The sequence below is a fragment of the Eleutherodactylus coqui genome, chromosome 7 (assembly GCF_035609145.1).
Source record: "Eleutherodactylus coqui strain aEleCoq1 chromosome 7, aEleCoq1.hap1, whole genome shotgun sequence".
NCBI lineage: Eukaryota > Metazoa > Chordata > Amphibia > Anura > Eleutherodactylidae > Eleutherodactylus > Eleutherodactylus coqui.
The window spans coordinates 166287065-166303722 of NC_089843.1; the positions used below are offsets into that span (position 1 = coordinate 166287065).

Here is a 16658-nt window from a genome sequence, read left to right on the forward strand (position 1 = left end):
GGAAGGTCCAATTAACAACGGACACGTGGACAAGAACTGGCGGGCAGGGCCACTATGTCTCCCTGACGGTACATTGGGTGAATTTGGTGGAGGCTGGGACCGAGTCAGAGCCCGAGACCGCTCACGTCCTACCCACACGCAGAATAGCGGGTCCTACCTCGGTGCTGGTATCTGCGGTGGCCTATGCCACCTCCTCTAAACCCTCCCCCTCCTCCTCCTCCTACGCAACCTCTACCTCTCAATTAAGAAGTGTGAGCAGCACGTCGCCAGCAGTCGGTTTGGAGCGGCAGCACAGCGGTGGGCAAGCGTCAGCAGGCCGTGCTGAAACTACTCAGCTTAGGTGACAAGAGACACACGGCCCCCAAACTGTTGCAGGGTCTGACAGAGCAGACCGACCTCTGGCTTTCGCCGCTGAGCCTCCAACCGGGCATGGTTGTGAGTTACAACGGCAGTACCCTGGTGGCGGCTCTGCAGCTCGGCAGCCTAACACACATGCCATGCCTGGCCCACGTCTTCAATCTGGTGGTTCAGTGGTTTCTGAAAAACTACCCGCACTTATCTGACCTGCTCAGCAAGGTGCGCCGCGTCTGTGCACATTTCCGCAAATCCACCATGGACGCTGCCACCCTGAGAACCCTGCAACATCGGTTTAACCTGCCAGAGCACCGACTGTTGTGCGACATGCCCACACGGTGGAATTCTACGCTGCACATGTTGGCCAGGCTCTATGAGCAGCGTAGAGAAATAGTGGAATACCAACTCCAACATGGGCGGCGTAGTGGTAGTCAGCCTCCCCAATTCTTTACCGAGGAGTGGGCCTTGATGGCAGACATCTGCCAGGTCCTCGGAAACTTTGAGGAGTCTACCCAGATGGTGAGCGACAACGCTGCAATCATTAGTGTTACCATCCCGCTGCTATGCCTGCTGAGAAGTTCGCTGCAAGGCATAAAGGCCAACGCTTTGCGGTTAGAACAGGAAACGGGGGATGACAGTATGTCGCCAGACCACCCTCATGTCTATATCTCAGCGCGCTTTGGAGGAGGAGAAGGAGGGGGAGGAGCAGGAGGAGGAGCAAGAGGAGGGGGAAGAGACAGCTGGGCACACTGCAGAGGGTACCCATGCTGCTTTCCTCTCATCTGTTCAGCCTGTGTATGGCCTGTGGAGGAGGAGGATCCTGAAAGTCATCTTCCTAGCGAGGACAGCCATGTCTTGCGTACTGGCACCCTGGCACACATGGCTGACTTCATGTTAGGCTGCCTTTCTCATGACCCTCGTGTAAGACGCATTCTGGCTAACACGGATTACTGGGTATACACCCTTCTCGACCCACGGTACAAGGAGAACCTTTCCACTCTCATTCACGAAGAGGAAAGGGGTACGAGAGTGATGCAATACCACAGGGCCCTGGTGGACAAAGTGATGCTAAACTTCCCATCTGACAGCGCTAGCGGTAGAAGGCGCAGTTCCGAGGGCCAAGTAGCAGGGGAGGCGCGAAGATCAGGCAGCATGTTCAGCGCAGGCAGGGGAACACTCTCCAAGGCCTTTGCCAGCTTTATGTCTCCCCAGCAAAACTCCGTCACCACTCCCCAGTCAAGGCTGAGTCAGAGGGAGCACTGTAAAAGGATGGTGAGGGAGTATGTAGCCGATTGTACCACCATCCTCCATGAAGCCTCTGCTCCATACAACTATTGGGTGTCAAAGCTGGACAAGTGGCATGAACTTGCGCTGTATGCCCTGGAGGTGCTGGCTTGCCCTGCCGCTAGCGTCTTGTCGGAGAGGGTGTTTAGTGCAGGTGGGGGAATCATCACGGATAAGCGTACCCGCCTGTCAATTGCCAGTGCTGACATGCTTACACTCATAAAGATGAACAAAGCCTGGATTTCCCCAGACTTCTCTTCTTCACTGGCGGAGAGCAGCGGAACCTAAAGATTCTTTTCGCTGCAACCGCAGATAAAAGCATTCTTCTCTATCACCAGAAAAACGGGGCATTTAGCTTTGTCAATCTGTCTCTGATATTAGTCCTCCTCCTCCTACTCATCCTCCTGAAACAACGTCATCACGCTGAACTGCCAATTTTTCTGCAGCCCAAAAGGCTCATCTAACAATTTTTTTACAATTTTTCAAAGTTTCAAAAGTATTGATACTTTAACATGGCTGCCTCCAAGCTCTATTACAAATTAAGCAACAGCGAGCTGTATCTTTCAAAAAATATTTCTGGGTTTCACCTGCCCTCTCGGTGGAGCAATTTTTCAGAGGGACATTTGTACTGTTGGTACACTTATTTTTCTGGCCCTCGCCTACACTCATGGTACCCCAATGTTTCAGGGTTTGGCCTATACTCTTGCTACAGAAATTTTAATGGGGTCATCCTGCCTATACTTCTGCCACAATAATGTTGGAGGGATCTGCCTATACTGCTGCCACGTAAATGTTACAGGGGTCTGCCTATACTTCTGCTACAGAAATGTTACTGGGGTCTGCCTATACTTCGGCTACATAAATGTTATAGGGGTCTGCCTATACTTCTGCCACGTAAAGGTTACAGGGGTCTGCGTATACTTCTGCTACAGAAATGTTACAGGGGTCTGCCTATACTGCTGCTACAGAAATGTTACTGGGGTCTGCCTATACTGCTGCTACAGAAATGTTACAGGGGTCTGCCTATACTTCTGCTACAAAAATGTTACTGGGGTCTGCCTATACTTCTGCCACATAAAGGTTACAGGGGTGTGCATATACTGCTGCTAGATAAATGTTACAGGGGTCTGCCTATACTGCTGCTACATAAATGTTACAGGGGTCTGCCTATACTTCTACTATGTAAATGTTACAGGGGTCTGCTTATACTGCTGCTACATAAATGTTACAGGGGTCTGCCTATACTACTGCTACATAACTTTTACAGGGGTCTGCCTATACTGCCACGTAAATGTTACTGGGGTCTGCCTATTCTTCTGCTACAGAAATGTTACAGGGGTCTGCTTATACTGCTGCTACATAAATGTTACAGGGGTCTGCCTATACTGCTGCCACATAAATGTTACAGGGGTCTGCCTATACTTCTGCTACAAAAATGTTACTGTGGTCTGCCTATACTGCTGCTACATAAATGTTACAGGGGTCTGCCTATACTTCTGCCAAGTAAATGTTACTGGGGTCTGCCTATACTGCTGCTACAAAAATGTTACAGGGGTCTGCCTATACTTCTACTATAGAAATGTTGCTGGGGTCTGCCTATACTTCTACTACAGAAATGGTGCTGAGATGTGCCTATACTGCTGCTACAGAAATGATACAGGGGTCAGCCTATACTGCTGCTACATAAATATTACAGGAGTCTGCCTATACTGCTGCAACATAAATGTTACAGGGGTCTGCTTATACTGCTGCTACATAAATGTTACAGGGTTCTGACTATACTTCTGCCACGTAAATGTTACTGGGCTCTGACTATACTGCTGCTACAAAAATGGTGCTCGGGTCTGCCCATACTGCTGCTACAGAAATGTTACAGGGGTCTGCCTATACTTCTACTACAGAAATGTTACTGGGGTCTGCCTATACTTCTACCACAGAAATGCTGCTTGGGTGTGCCTATACTGCTGCTACAGAAATGATACAGGGGTCTGCCTATACTGCTGCTACATAAATATTACAGGGGTCTGCCTATACTTCTGCCACGTAAATGTTACAGGGGTCTGCCTATACTTCTGCCACGTAAATGTTACAGGGGTCTGCCTATACTGCTGCAGCATAAATGTTACAGGGATCTGCCTATACGTCTACTACAGAAATGGTGCAGGGGTCTGCCTATACTGCTGCTACAGAAATGATACTGGAGTCTGCCTATACTGCTGCTACATAAATGTTACTGGGGTCTGTTTATACATCTGCTACAGAAATGTTATTAGGACCTGCCTATACTTCTGCTACAGAAATGTTACAGAGGTGTGCCTATACTTCTGCTACAGAAATGTTACTGGGGTCTGCCTATACTTCGGCTACATAAATGTTATAGGGGTCTGCCTATACTTCTGCCACGTAAAGGTTACAGGGGTCTGCGTATACTTCTGCTACAGAAATGTTACAGGGGTCTGCCTATACTGCTGCTACAGAAATGTTACTGGGGTCTGCCTATACTGCTGCTACAGAAATGTTACAGGGGTCTGCCTATACTTCTGCTACAAAAATGTTACTGGGGTCTGCCTATACTTCTGCCACATAAAGGTTACAGGGGTGTGCATATACTGCTGCTAGATAAATGTTACAGGGGTCTGCCTATACTGCTGCTACATAAATGTTACAGGGGTCTGCCTATACTTCTACTATGTAAATGTTACAGGGGTCTGCTTATACTGCTGCTACATAAATGTTACAGGGGTCTGCCTATACTACTGCTACATAACTTTTACAGGGGTCTGCCTATACTGCCACGTAAATGTTACTGGGGTCTGCCTATTCTTCTGCTACAGAAATGTTACAGGGGTCTGCTTATACTGCTGCTACATAAATGTTACAGGGGTCTGCCTATACTGCTGCCACATAAATGTTACAGGGGTCTGCCTATACTTCTGCTACAAAAATGTTACTGTGGTCTGCCTATACTGCTGCTACATAAATGTTACAGGGGTCTGCCTATACTTCTGCCAAGTAAATGTTACTGGGGTCTGCCTATACTGCTGCTACAAAAATGTTACAGGGGTCTGCCTATACTTCTACTATAGAAATGTTGCTGGGGTCTGCCTATACTTCTACTACAGAAATGGTGCTGAGATGTGCCTATACTGCTGCTACAGAAATGATACAGGGGTCTGCCTATACTGCTGCTACATAAATATTACAGGAGTCTGCCTATACTGCTGCAACATAAATGTTACAGGGGTCTGCTTATACTGCTGCTACATAAATGTTACAGGGTTCTGACTATACTTCTGCCACGTAAATGTTACTGGGCTCTGACTATACTGCTGCTACAAAAATGGTGCTCGGGTCTGCCCATACTGCTGCTACAGAAATGTTACAGGGGTCTGCCTATACTTCTACTACAGAAATGTTACTGGGGTCTGCCTATACTTCTACCACAGAAATGCTGCTTGGGTGTGCCTATACTGCTGCTACAGAAATGATACAGGGGTCTGCCTATACTGCTGCTACATAAATATTACAGGGGTCTGCCTATACTTCTGCCACGTAAATGTTACAGGGGTCTGCCTATACTTCTGCCACGTAAATGTTACAGGGGTCTGCCTATACTGCTGCAGCATAAATGTTACAGGGATCTGCCTATACGTCTACTACAGAAATGGTGCAGGGGTCTGCCTATACTGCTGCTACAGAAATGATACTGGAGTCTGCCTATACTGCTGCTACATAAATGTTACTGGGGTCTGTTTATACATCTGCTACAGAAATGTTATTAGGACCTGCCTATACTTCTGCTACAGAAATGTTACAGAGGTGTGCCTATACTTCTGCCACGTAAATGTTACAGGGGTCTGCCTATACTGCTGCTACATAAATGTTACAGGGGTCTGCCTATACTGCTGCTACATAAATGTTACAGGGGTCTGCCTATACTTCTACTAAAGAAATGTTACGAGGGTCTGCCTTTACTTCTGCTACAGAAATGTTACAAGGGGTCTGCCTATACTTCTGCCACGTAAATGTTACAGGGGTCTGCCTATACTGCTGCTACATAAATGTTACCGGGGTCTGCCTATACTGCTGCTACAGAAATGTTACAGGGTCTGCCAATACTTCTACTACAGAAATGGTACTGGGGTCTGCCTATACTTCTGCCACGTAAATTTTACAGGGGTCTGCCTATACTGCTGCAACAGAAAGGTTACAGGGGTCTGCCCATACTTCTACTACAGAATTGTTACTGGGGTCTGCCTATACAGCTGCTACAGAAATGATACAGGGGTCTGCCTATACTGTTGCTGCATAAATGTTACAGGGGTCTGCCTATACTTCTACTACAGAAATGTTACAGGGGTCTGCCTATACTTCTGCTACAGAAATGTTACAGGGGTCTGCCAATACTTCTACTACAGAAATGGTACTGGGGTCTGCATATACTACTGCTACCGAAATGTTACTAGGCTCTGCTTATAGCTTTTCTATTGGAATGTTACAGGGGTCTGTTTATACTATGGGTGCACACAGACTTCCCATCCCTGTGTTTTACCTCTCTGGCCCAAAAACACTGACTGACTAGGGCATGAATTGTGGGCCGAGGACAATATGTATTTTCTCTCGCGTTACCCCAGTTATCTGGGGCACTGCTTTGGCCCAAACAAGAGGAGCGATACTGCACTTATGAGACGTTCACAGCTGCAATAGCATCGGAATCCGCTCTATGCCTGTGATTGCTGAGGATTTGTGCAGAGGCCTATGTCCTCAGCACAGTGAAAGTCTGCCATGTTTGGGCACTCTGATTTCTTCATGGTTCATTTCTTGGGTTGCTTAGGACCCACCTATGCTGTGGGTGCACACAGACTTCCCATGGCGGTGATTTACCAGTCTGGCACAAAGTCACTGACTGACTTGGGTAGGGTGCAGAGTGCAGATGGCTTCCCCTTGCGGTGTCGATTGAGCTATCCGACACCAACACAGAATGAATAGTGTGAGGGGACCCGGATTACCCATTGCTATGTAACTCGTTGCACCTTGGGTCACACAGTGTGTTTGCTGAGACCGAGCCTGACCAAGGTCCCGCTCAAATACTTCCCACACAGGCTACTGCGGGTCCTGGTCATGGTTTCTTGGCCTTGTAAGGCCACCTCCTCCTCCTGCTTGGGGTCAGGGGATCAGCACTGGGCATCATGTATTTGCTCTTGTGTTACCACAGTTATCTGAGACACTGGTTTGGGCCAAGGAAGAGGAGCATTACTGCATTAATGGGATGTTCAATGCTGTACTAGCATCGGAGTCCGCTTCATGCCCGCGATTGCTGAGTGTGTGGGCCGAGGCCTATGTCCTGGGTGAACTGCAACTGCGCCAGGTTGGGCCTGTGGAACTTTTTCCTGGCTAATGCAGTCTTTGGAGGGGGGAAAGAAAACGTAACTGATTTAATGAGACCTTCACAGGTGTACTAGCATCGGAGTCCGCTCTATGCCCGCAATTGCTGAGGATTTGTGCAGAGGCCTATGTCCTCGGCGCAGTAAAAGTCTGCCATCTTTGGGCACTCTGATTTCTTCATGGTTCATTTCTTGGGTTGCCTAGGACCCACCTATGCTGTGGGTGCGCATAGACTTCCCATAGCGGTGTTTGACCTGTCTGGCACAAAGACACTGACTGACTTGGGTAGGGTGCAGAGTGCATATGGCTTTCCCCTTGCATTGTCAATGAGGTATCCGACACCCAAACACAATGAGTAGTGTGTGGACACATGGATTCCCCATTGCTATGTCACTCTAAGCAGCTCGGGCACACTAGGTGTTTCCTGAAACCGAGCCTGACCCAGGGCCCGCTCACATACTTCCCACTCAGAGTATAACTGCATTGTGGAGATGTGTAGAAGTGCTGGGCTGGCACCTGAGTCCCCTTTATTCCCACGTTTGCGGCTCGTGACATTTTTGCGACGGAGGTGGCACGGGATTGGAATGATGATCGTACGTCAATTTATCATCGATTCTCAACAGCATTGTGGGCTACGGCCCCCTTCCCTTTCAAAGAGGGTCGCTGCCCGGCCGTGCCAACCCTCTGCAGTGTTTGCCTCCGGTTCCTCCTCATCCAGTACGCACTTATAAATAGACATGAGGGTGGTGTGGCTATGAAGCGAGCGTGTGGCATGAGGGCAGCTGAAGGCTGCGCAGGGACACTTTTGTGTGCGCTGCGGATGCTGGGTCGTGCGGGCGGTTGGGCAGCATGTAACCCAGGAGAAGAGTCAGCGGTGTGACCCGCAGGCAGTGATTGTGCTTGGTTGCAGGTAGTCTTGTGCTTATCTAAGGTGTGCCTTGCTAATGAGGGTTTATCCGAAGTAAAAATTGTTAGGGGGGGGGCAGACTCTAGCCCCTATTGTGACTTAATAGTGAGACCTGGGAGCCTGAAATGCAGCCCTGCATGCTGCCCCTGCCCTTCCCTATCCGTTTCTGGGGTGTTTCCATGACTTTCGGATGTTTTCTGGTTTTTCACAAGTGAAGACCTATGCGGAGCATCAGTCATATACAAAAATGATCGAGTCGCCCATTGACTTCAATGGGGTTCATTACTCGAAACGAGCTCTCGAGCATCGCAAAAAGTTTGACTTCAAGCAACGAGCACCCGAGCATTTTGGTGCTCGCTCATCTCTAGTTATAATATTTGAAAATAGATAAACATATAAAAGTTAAATAAAGGCTGAAAAGATAAAACCTTCATTAATGTTGAAGAGATTCACAATAATTAGCCAATAAATCCATTGAGCTTATTCTTGTAAAAGTCTCTTGTTTAAATCACCATATTTTTGATCAACTTCAATTTGACAAATACCCCAACATTTGAGGCCATGGAGATCTCCATTGACTACAGAATGCACAAGTCTGCATCAGGGAATATCAGACCTGCTATTGATACTACGAATGTGTTTGGAAATTCTTCTTTAGAAGTGTTGGATCATTTTTCCAACATACAATTTGGAACAGTTACTGTACATTTTGCTAGAGATCTTACCAGCGCTTTAACAGTTAAGAAACGCTTACAACTTTATAGCACTTATTATCCACGGAATTGCGAAAACTCCCAACAGTGGGCATGTATGGGCAAATGTACATTCTGAATATTTACCACAAGAATGAGAACATCTGTCATGAGATTGTAATCCATGTAGTAATTGAGTCTGTTGATAAATGACTTTGTACCGGCACTTCACAATGGTTATGACCCCTCTGGGCTTTCAACAATTAGGATAATAAAAGTTATACAATTGTTTAGTAGAAGAAAGATAAATTGAGTAGTTTTTTCTGCCCTTGGAGTGATTAGATTACTGTACTGGTTATACTTTTCATGCTTTGGCTGTATTATTTGACAGAGTGGCATTATAGAACAGAGGATCAGTATTACTTTGAGGAAGCACAGAGTGGTACTATAACTTTGTGGGGGCACAGAGAAGTACTATTATTTTGAGGGGGCACGGAGAAGCATTTTTACATTGAGGAGTTCTGAGGCACAAAATGGCACTATAGTACAGAATAATATTCAGGTAATATATACAGGTAAATGGTCGTTTGACTGACAGCTCTTCCCAAGTAAATGGGGCTTAATGCTAGTTCAGAGGCCTGGTGCCATATTATCTCTGCATGAGATCTCTCAAATGACCCACCCTACCATAAAACCCTGAGAGCTTTTCAAACCTGTATTCAGAGTATTAGAGGTGGTCATAAACTTGTGTTCCCAGATCATTCTGTATGCACATTTGACGTTGCTTGTAGAAGCGCAGCTACTCCAAAAAGGACCCCTCATCACTGAACACTGACAGCACTGTCACAGTGTTCAGTGATGAAAGGTCTGCAGCAGGGATGAAAGAATTCCCCTGCCACAGCTGTGGCAGAGGACAACAATGCTATCCCATTGCTTTCAATGGGGCCGGTGCTGTTGCTGCCCCATTGAAAGCGATGGGGTGAAGGCAACCCCTGCAGCAATGATTTTCAGAGGGGGAAGGCTGGCTTGAAATAAAAGCCCTACCCCAAAAATCATCCCTAGCTGTTAAAAAAAAATGTAACTCACCTAGAAGTGCTGTCCAGCTCTTCTCCCTGTTCCCATCAGTATTCATCTGTATTCTGGTGGTCAGGGAATGAAAAAGCACAGCTCCAGAAAATGCTGCCTCTGATTGGCTCAGCGCTGTGACCAATCAGAGGCAGCGCTCAGCCATTCATTAAATTCAATTCACACAATGTCTTTATGAGCAGCATGGGCCTATCTTATATAGGCACGCATGTCCTATCTTTTGCAGGTGCGAGTATTTTGCGCCTCTAAAAAATGGACATGTGAACACTGCATAGGAAACCAGTGGTTCTAATAGATGCGATTTTCTTGCACACATAGGCGCAAAAGAAAAGAACCGCGCTCGGCTGACCGCGGCCCTAAGCAGTATTATTTTTGAACTAATGTATATATCTTAATTTTGAATGGGTACTATATGATAGTTGTATATGGCCATTGCATAGAAGTATTATTTCCGGACTGTATATAAACGTTAACTTAGGAACCCCATTAATAATGAAACTAAGTTCTCACGCTGAGTTTTTTAGCATCTAATATTTTGTATAAAGGGTGTAGGAATATATGTAATTATTAAGCAACTAAATGTTGTTTTATTTAAAATATAGTATATACCGTGTGTATAAAAATATTTGCTATATATAATTCAAGAAAATCAGTTTTACAAAATGCCAACATTTCTTATAATGGACTAGAGATGAGCGAACATCCTCGTTTAGAGCAACTACTTGATCGAGCATCACTTTTTAGAGTAACTGCCTAATTGGACGAAAAGATTCGGGGGGCGCCGGGGGTGAGCAGGGGTTGCGGTGGGGAGTGGGGGGGAAAGAGAGAGAGAAAGAGAGCTCCCCCCTGTTCTCCCCTGCTACCCCCTGCTCCACGCTGCCCGGTGCCCCCCAAATCTTTTTGCCCGAGTAGGCAGTTACTCGAAAAAAGCGATGCTCGTTTGAGTAATTGTCCTAAACGAGCATGTTCGCTCATCTCTATAATGGACCAATGAAAATAAAAAAGTTTTACTGTTACCTTTTGAGATGTAGGAGACGTCAATATCTGGATCTGTAGTTTCTGGGCGAGGTGCGGGGGCTGGAGCTCTGTGGACAATAAATGATTTTCTTCCTCTTGGGTTCTCTGCATCTGCAGTTTCGAAGGGCAACTCAATGTACAGTTCATCATCATCGCTGTAAATTAAACTATACGGGTCTTCTTCAGTGTCTTCATGGTCATCCCAAAACAACGGCGTACTAAAGCTTTCATCTTTTCTCTCAGCTGAAATAAAAAGTTAAAAGTTTATTTTAGATATTTTTTATTTTGCTGAGAATTGTAAAAGTATTGGCTTACAGTAAACATGCAAACATTTTGGTTACTTATTTTGGGAATACCTATAGATAAAGGTGATTGTGGTATGAATGGATACTTATCCTTGACCAGTCAAGTTCTACATTTATGGTACAAGCCACTGTATGTACACTATAAGGTCATGTACAAACAGCAGATATTTTCTACAAGCGGTTGCTCTGAAATCTGCCACAAAATCTGAATGTTTCGTTCATGTATTTGGTGCGGAATTCATACTTTTCACAGCAATGGAGGAACATTATCAGAACATCTGGGCATGAAAATTGGTTGTGAACATACCTTCAATAGCTCCTCTGGTGGGTTCAGCAATTCTTCCATGCGAAGGGCACACAATGATCCCATGATGGTCGCTTGATCACTCTGTATGCAGTTTTGTTTGTTTTTTTGTTTGAGTGTATTACGTTCTATGTCTGACCCACCTGTCCGTTGGTAGTTGGATGCCTGGTCAATGATTGTTTGTGTTACCCATCCATTGGTGGGCGGACGCCCAAGTCGTGTCTTGTTCATTCCGCTTTGCCTATTGGTAGGTGGATGTTAGGGCCTTGTGTTGTCTGTCTGTCTGTAGGTGTGCAGATGCCTTTTGTGAACAGTGTCCTGTGCTTGAATTTCCCTGTGTCTGTAGGTGTGCAGATGTTTGTTGTGTGTTACATCCTTGTCTGGTGTTCCTAACCATTACCATCAACAGAGAGACAGATTTCTCTAGGTTCCAGTATAGGGCCGTCCTTATTAGGACGCTATCCCCTCTTGTAGGCAGGGTTCCCTTTTTGTGGTTTTGTTGTCTTCTTAGAGTAGGGTCTCACAAGACAAGACAACGAGGACCCTTGATGTGGGCTTGTGAGCTTATAGGTTCTGGCCAAAATACAAACCAATACCTCTCACACACTTATTCATATCACCATCTGCTTGTATATTAGCACATTTTGTAAGTATTTTGTTGGTGTTGTCTGTGTTCTTGTTTACACGTTCGGTTTATGCTTTGGTGTGTATACCTTCCCTTCCAGCCTTAAACGTATTACTTTCGTGCAGGCAAGGTGAATAGGACCTGCACGTGAATGTAACACATGTATTCCAATTTATTTCTCAACTATATAGAAAGAGAATTCTTCCGATCCAACCACTATATAGCATTACGCTTCCAAAAAACATTCCTAATATTATGTACAAGAACATTTACTCACTGACCATATTATATCTGCTGCATGGCTAACTACAACCAAAAAGTGGACAACTGTGCCTGTCCTCTCCATGAAAGAATGCACGAATATATTCCCCCCCAACTACAACATGAAACATTTATCTACCCTAAGAAGGGAAAATTTTCCTCTATCAATTCACAGTTGTTCCCTTTATTTAATTTCTAAGCTCTCCATTATCAGCTAGAGCCCACAAGCTGTCTGGAACAGCATAATTTGTGGACTATTTGATTTATCTGTCTAAGCTGCTGTTTCTGTCTTAATTTTTTGTGATCTAACATTGCAACTCAAAGCAATCTCTCCACTTTACAGCTCTTACAGACGGCCCACACATTTGTAATTGCTTTTGCATTAGTACAAGCTATTAATATGAATCCATATATATTTGTATCTTCCCTCATCTCATATACTGCATGGAAGATGTATTATATTTATTCTTACAATTATGCCTTTCATGGTCAACTTGTTATAACTGGTCGAAAAACAACTTGGAGAAAAAAAAACTGTTGACAAGAAAAAAAATGTCTAAGGACGATCGATTCAACAACTTAAAGGTTATTTTGATTTATCGAACATTAAGGACTTCACCATTCATTTTTAATCTGGAAAGGGACTCTCATAAATACTGAATATAACATGAATATACTATTATTAGAGATGAGTGAGCGTACTCGTTAAGGCAAAATACTCGAGCGAGTATTGCCATTTTCGAGTAGATGCCCACTCGTGCCAAAAGATTCGGGGGTCGGCAGGGGTCAGGGGGCGGCGGGGGAGAGCGGGGAGGAACGGGGGTGAGATCTCTCTCTCCATTCTCCCCCCGCTCCCCCATGCTCACTCCCGCAACTCACCACTCACCCCCGCCGGCCCCTGAATCTTTTCTCACGAGTGGGCATGTACTCGAAAATGGCATTACTCGCTCAAGTAATTTGCCTTAACGAGTACGCTCGCTCATCTCTAACTATTGTATATAATGTCGAAATATAAATAACAATTATGTTCTTCTGTTAACGTGTTTAACGATACTGTGGGTTGTATGAATGCATAACTAGGCAGATTTGTCATTCAGGAGGCAGTTTAAGGGCTTTAACAGATGCGCTAATACACTCGCTACTATGGAGCCTATGAGTGCATGAACCAGGTTTTCTTTTTACTAGTCAAACTCTGTGCCAGTTTGCGTGATTTGGAAAAAAAAAAGTGGGAAGATAGATCCTGCCTAGAGATAAGCGAGCACGCTCGGATAAGGCAATTACTTGAGCGAGCATCGCTTTTTTCGAGTAACTGCCTACTCATCCGAAAACATTCGGGGGGCGGTGGGGGGATAGCAGGGGGAGAGTGAGAGAGAAAAAAAAGCGATGCTCGCCCGAGTAATTGCCTTAACCGAGCATGCTCGCTCATCTCTAGTCCTGCCCTATCTTTCTTGCATGTTGAAATCATTGGATTTGTTTTATTCCATTTTCCAACCGCAAAATAGGTCAAAAACAAGCCCACGTGTTTAAGCCCTAAGTTGGTGAGAACTCATATCCAATCTACATATATTGGAGACCATAGCTTAAGAAATGGCTGAATAAATTGTAACCAGTTGAAAGAAGAAGATAATATAAGTGTTTATTTCTACAGGTGATGTTTTTGATTTGGGATTACCTTCATGTTTCCTTTCCTTGCATTTTGGCTTTGTGGTAGTTTTTTAGCAGTAAAAATTTGAAAATGTTGACACGTGAATGTTGTTATTTTATACCACCGTTTTTTTTGATGGGTGCAGTATAGCAGATGGTGCAAAGCCTATGTGGTTTGACAGATTTTTTGACAGAAATTGGCATAGTTTTGTGCTAAAATTTATGCCAATTTACAGTTGGTTTAGATTTCCTTTTTTGGCTCCTGCACAGCCAAAGATATGCCAACTTTATTAAAAAGGTTACATAGTTACAAAGGTTGAATAAGATATTAATACATTTCAAGCATATTACTACAGTATATTTCAGAATAAGACTGGCGTATGGAAGGCCTTCAAGATTCTCAATTTTCACCGGACTAAGAAAAGTCAAAGATATTTTAATAAGCTATTTATTTCCACTGGATACATTAAACAAGCAAGCTACATAAAACAGCCAAAAATAATTTCCAATAACTATTAGAGATGAGCGAACACCAAAATGTTCGGGTGTTCGTTATTCGGAACGAACTTCCCGCGATGTTCGAGGGTTCGTTTCGAACAACGAACCCCATTGAAGTCAATGGGCGACCAGAGCATTTTTGTATTTCGCCGATGCTCGCTAAGGTTTTCATGTGTGAAAATCTGGGCAATTCAAGAAAGTGATGGGAATGACACAGAAACGGATAGGGCAGGCGAGGGGCTACATGTTGGGCTGCATCTCAAGTTCACAGGTCCCACTATTAAGCCACAATACCGGCAAGAGTGGGCCCCCCCCCCCCCTCCCAACAACTTTTACTTCTGAAAAGCCCTCATTAGCATGGCATACCTTTGCTAAGCACCACACTAGCTACAACAAAGCACAATCACTGCCTGGATGACACTCAGCTGCCACTTCTCCTGGGTTACATGCTGACCAACCGCCCCCCCTCCCCCCCACAGCGCACACCAAAGTGTCCCTGCGCAGCCTTCAGCTGCCCTCATGCCACGCCACACTCATGTCTATTTAGAAGTGCGTCTGCCATGAGGAGGAACCGCAGGCACACACTGCAGAGGGTTGGCATGGCTAGGCAGCGGCCCTCTTTAAAAGGGGCGGGGCGATAGCCCACAATGCTGTACAGAAGCAATGAGAAATAGAATCCTGTGCCACCGCCATCAGGAGCTGCACACGTAGGCATAGCAATGGGGAACCTATGTGCCACACACTATTCATTCTGTCAAGGTGTCTGCATGCCCCAGTTAGACCGGGCTTTTTAATTCATAGACACAGGCAGGTACAACTCCCTATTGTGAAGTCCCTGTCGACCCACAGCATGGGTGGGTGCCAGGAAGCCACCGGCGGTACATAGAAATATCCCATTGCATTGCCCAACACAGCTGAGGTAGTAATGTCGTGCGTAATACAGGTGGGCTTCGGCCCACACTGCATGCCCCAGTCTGACCGGGGTTCTTTACAAGTGGACACATGTAGGTTACACTCCGTGCGCACCTACAGCATGGGTGGCTCCCTGGAACCCACCGGCGGTACATAAAAATATCCCATTGCATTGCCCAACACAGCTGAGGTAGTAATGTCGTGCTTAATGCAGGTGGGCTTCGGCCCACACTGCATGCCCCAGTCAGACTGGGGTTCTTTACAAGTGGACACATGTAGGTTAAACTCCCTGTGGACCCACTGCCTGGGTGGGTGCCAGGAAGCCACCGGCGGTACATAGAAATATCCCATTGCATTGCCCAACACAGCTGAGGTAGTAATGTCGTGCATAATACAGGTGGGCTTCGGCCCACACTGCATGCCCCAGTCAGACTGGGGTTCTTTAGAAGTGTACAGATGTATTAAAAACTCCGTGTGCACCTACAGCATGGGTGGCTCCCTGGAACCCACCGGCGGTACATAAAAATATCCCATTGCATTGCCCAACACAGCTGAGGTAGTAATGTCGTGCTTAATGCAGGTGGGCTTCGGCCCACACTGCATGCCCCAGTCAGACTGGGGTTCTTTAGAAGTGGACACATGTAGGTTAAACTCCCTGTGGACCCACTGCCTGGGTGGGTGCCAGGAAGCCACTGGCGGTACATAGAAATATCCCATTGCATTGCCCAACACAGCTGAGGTAGTAATGTCGTGCGTAATACAGGTGGGCTTCGGCCCACACTGCATGCCCCAGTCAGACTGGGGTTCTTTAGAAGTGTACAGATGTATTAAAAACTCCGTGTGCACCTACAGCATGGGTGGCTCCCTGGAACCCACCGGCGGTACATAAAAATATCCCATTGCATTGCCCAACACAGCTGAGGTAGTAATGTCGTGCTTAATGCAGGTGGGCTTCGGCCCACACTGCATGCCCCAGTCAGACTGGGGTTCTTTAGAAGTGGACACATGTAGGTTAAACTCCCTGTGGACCCACTGCCTGGGTGGGTGCCAGGAAGCCACCGGCGGTACATAGAAATATCCCATTGCATTGCCCAACACAGCTGAGGTAGTAATGTCGTGCGTAATACAGGTGGGCTTCGGCCCACACTGCATGCCCCAGTCAGACTGGGGTTCTTTAGAAGTGTACAGATGTATTAAAAACTCCGTGTGCACCTACAGCATGGGTGGCTCCCTGGAACCCACCGGCGGTACATAAAAATATCCCATTGCATTGCCCAACACAGCTGAGGTAGTAATGTCGTGCTTAATGCAGGTGGGCTTCGGCCCACACTGCATGCCCCAGTCAGACTGGGGTTCTTTAGAAGTGGACACATGTAGGTTAAAC

The 16658-nt window shown here is 46.0% G+C and overlaps 1 protein-coding gene across 2 annotated transcripts in view; it reads right to left on the minus strand.

Annotated features, from left to right (window-relative positions):
- BANK1 (B cell scaffold protein with ankyrin repeats 1) overlaps nt 1–16658 on the minus strand; it is a 308283-nt gene that overhangs the window by 65968 nt on the left and 225657 nt on the right. For both annotated transcript variants that reach the window (XM_066573970.1, XM_066573969.1), the window contains exon 13: nt 10726–10968. In XM_066573970.1, the coding sequence (XP_066430067.1) occupies nt 10726–10968 (243 nt within the window). The remainder of the gene's footprint in view (nt 1–10725; nt 10969–16658) is intronic.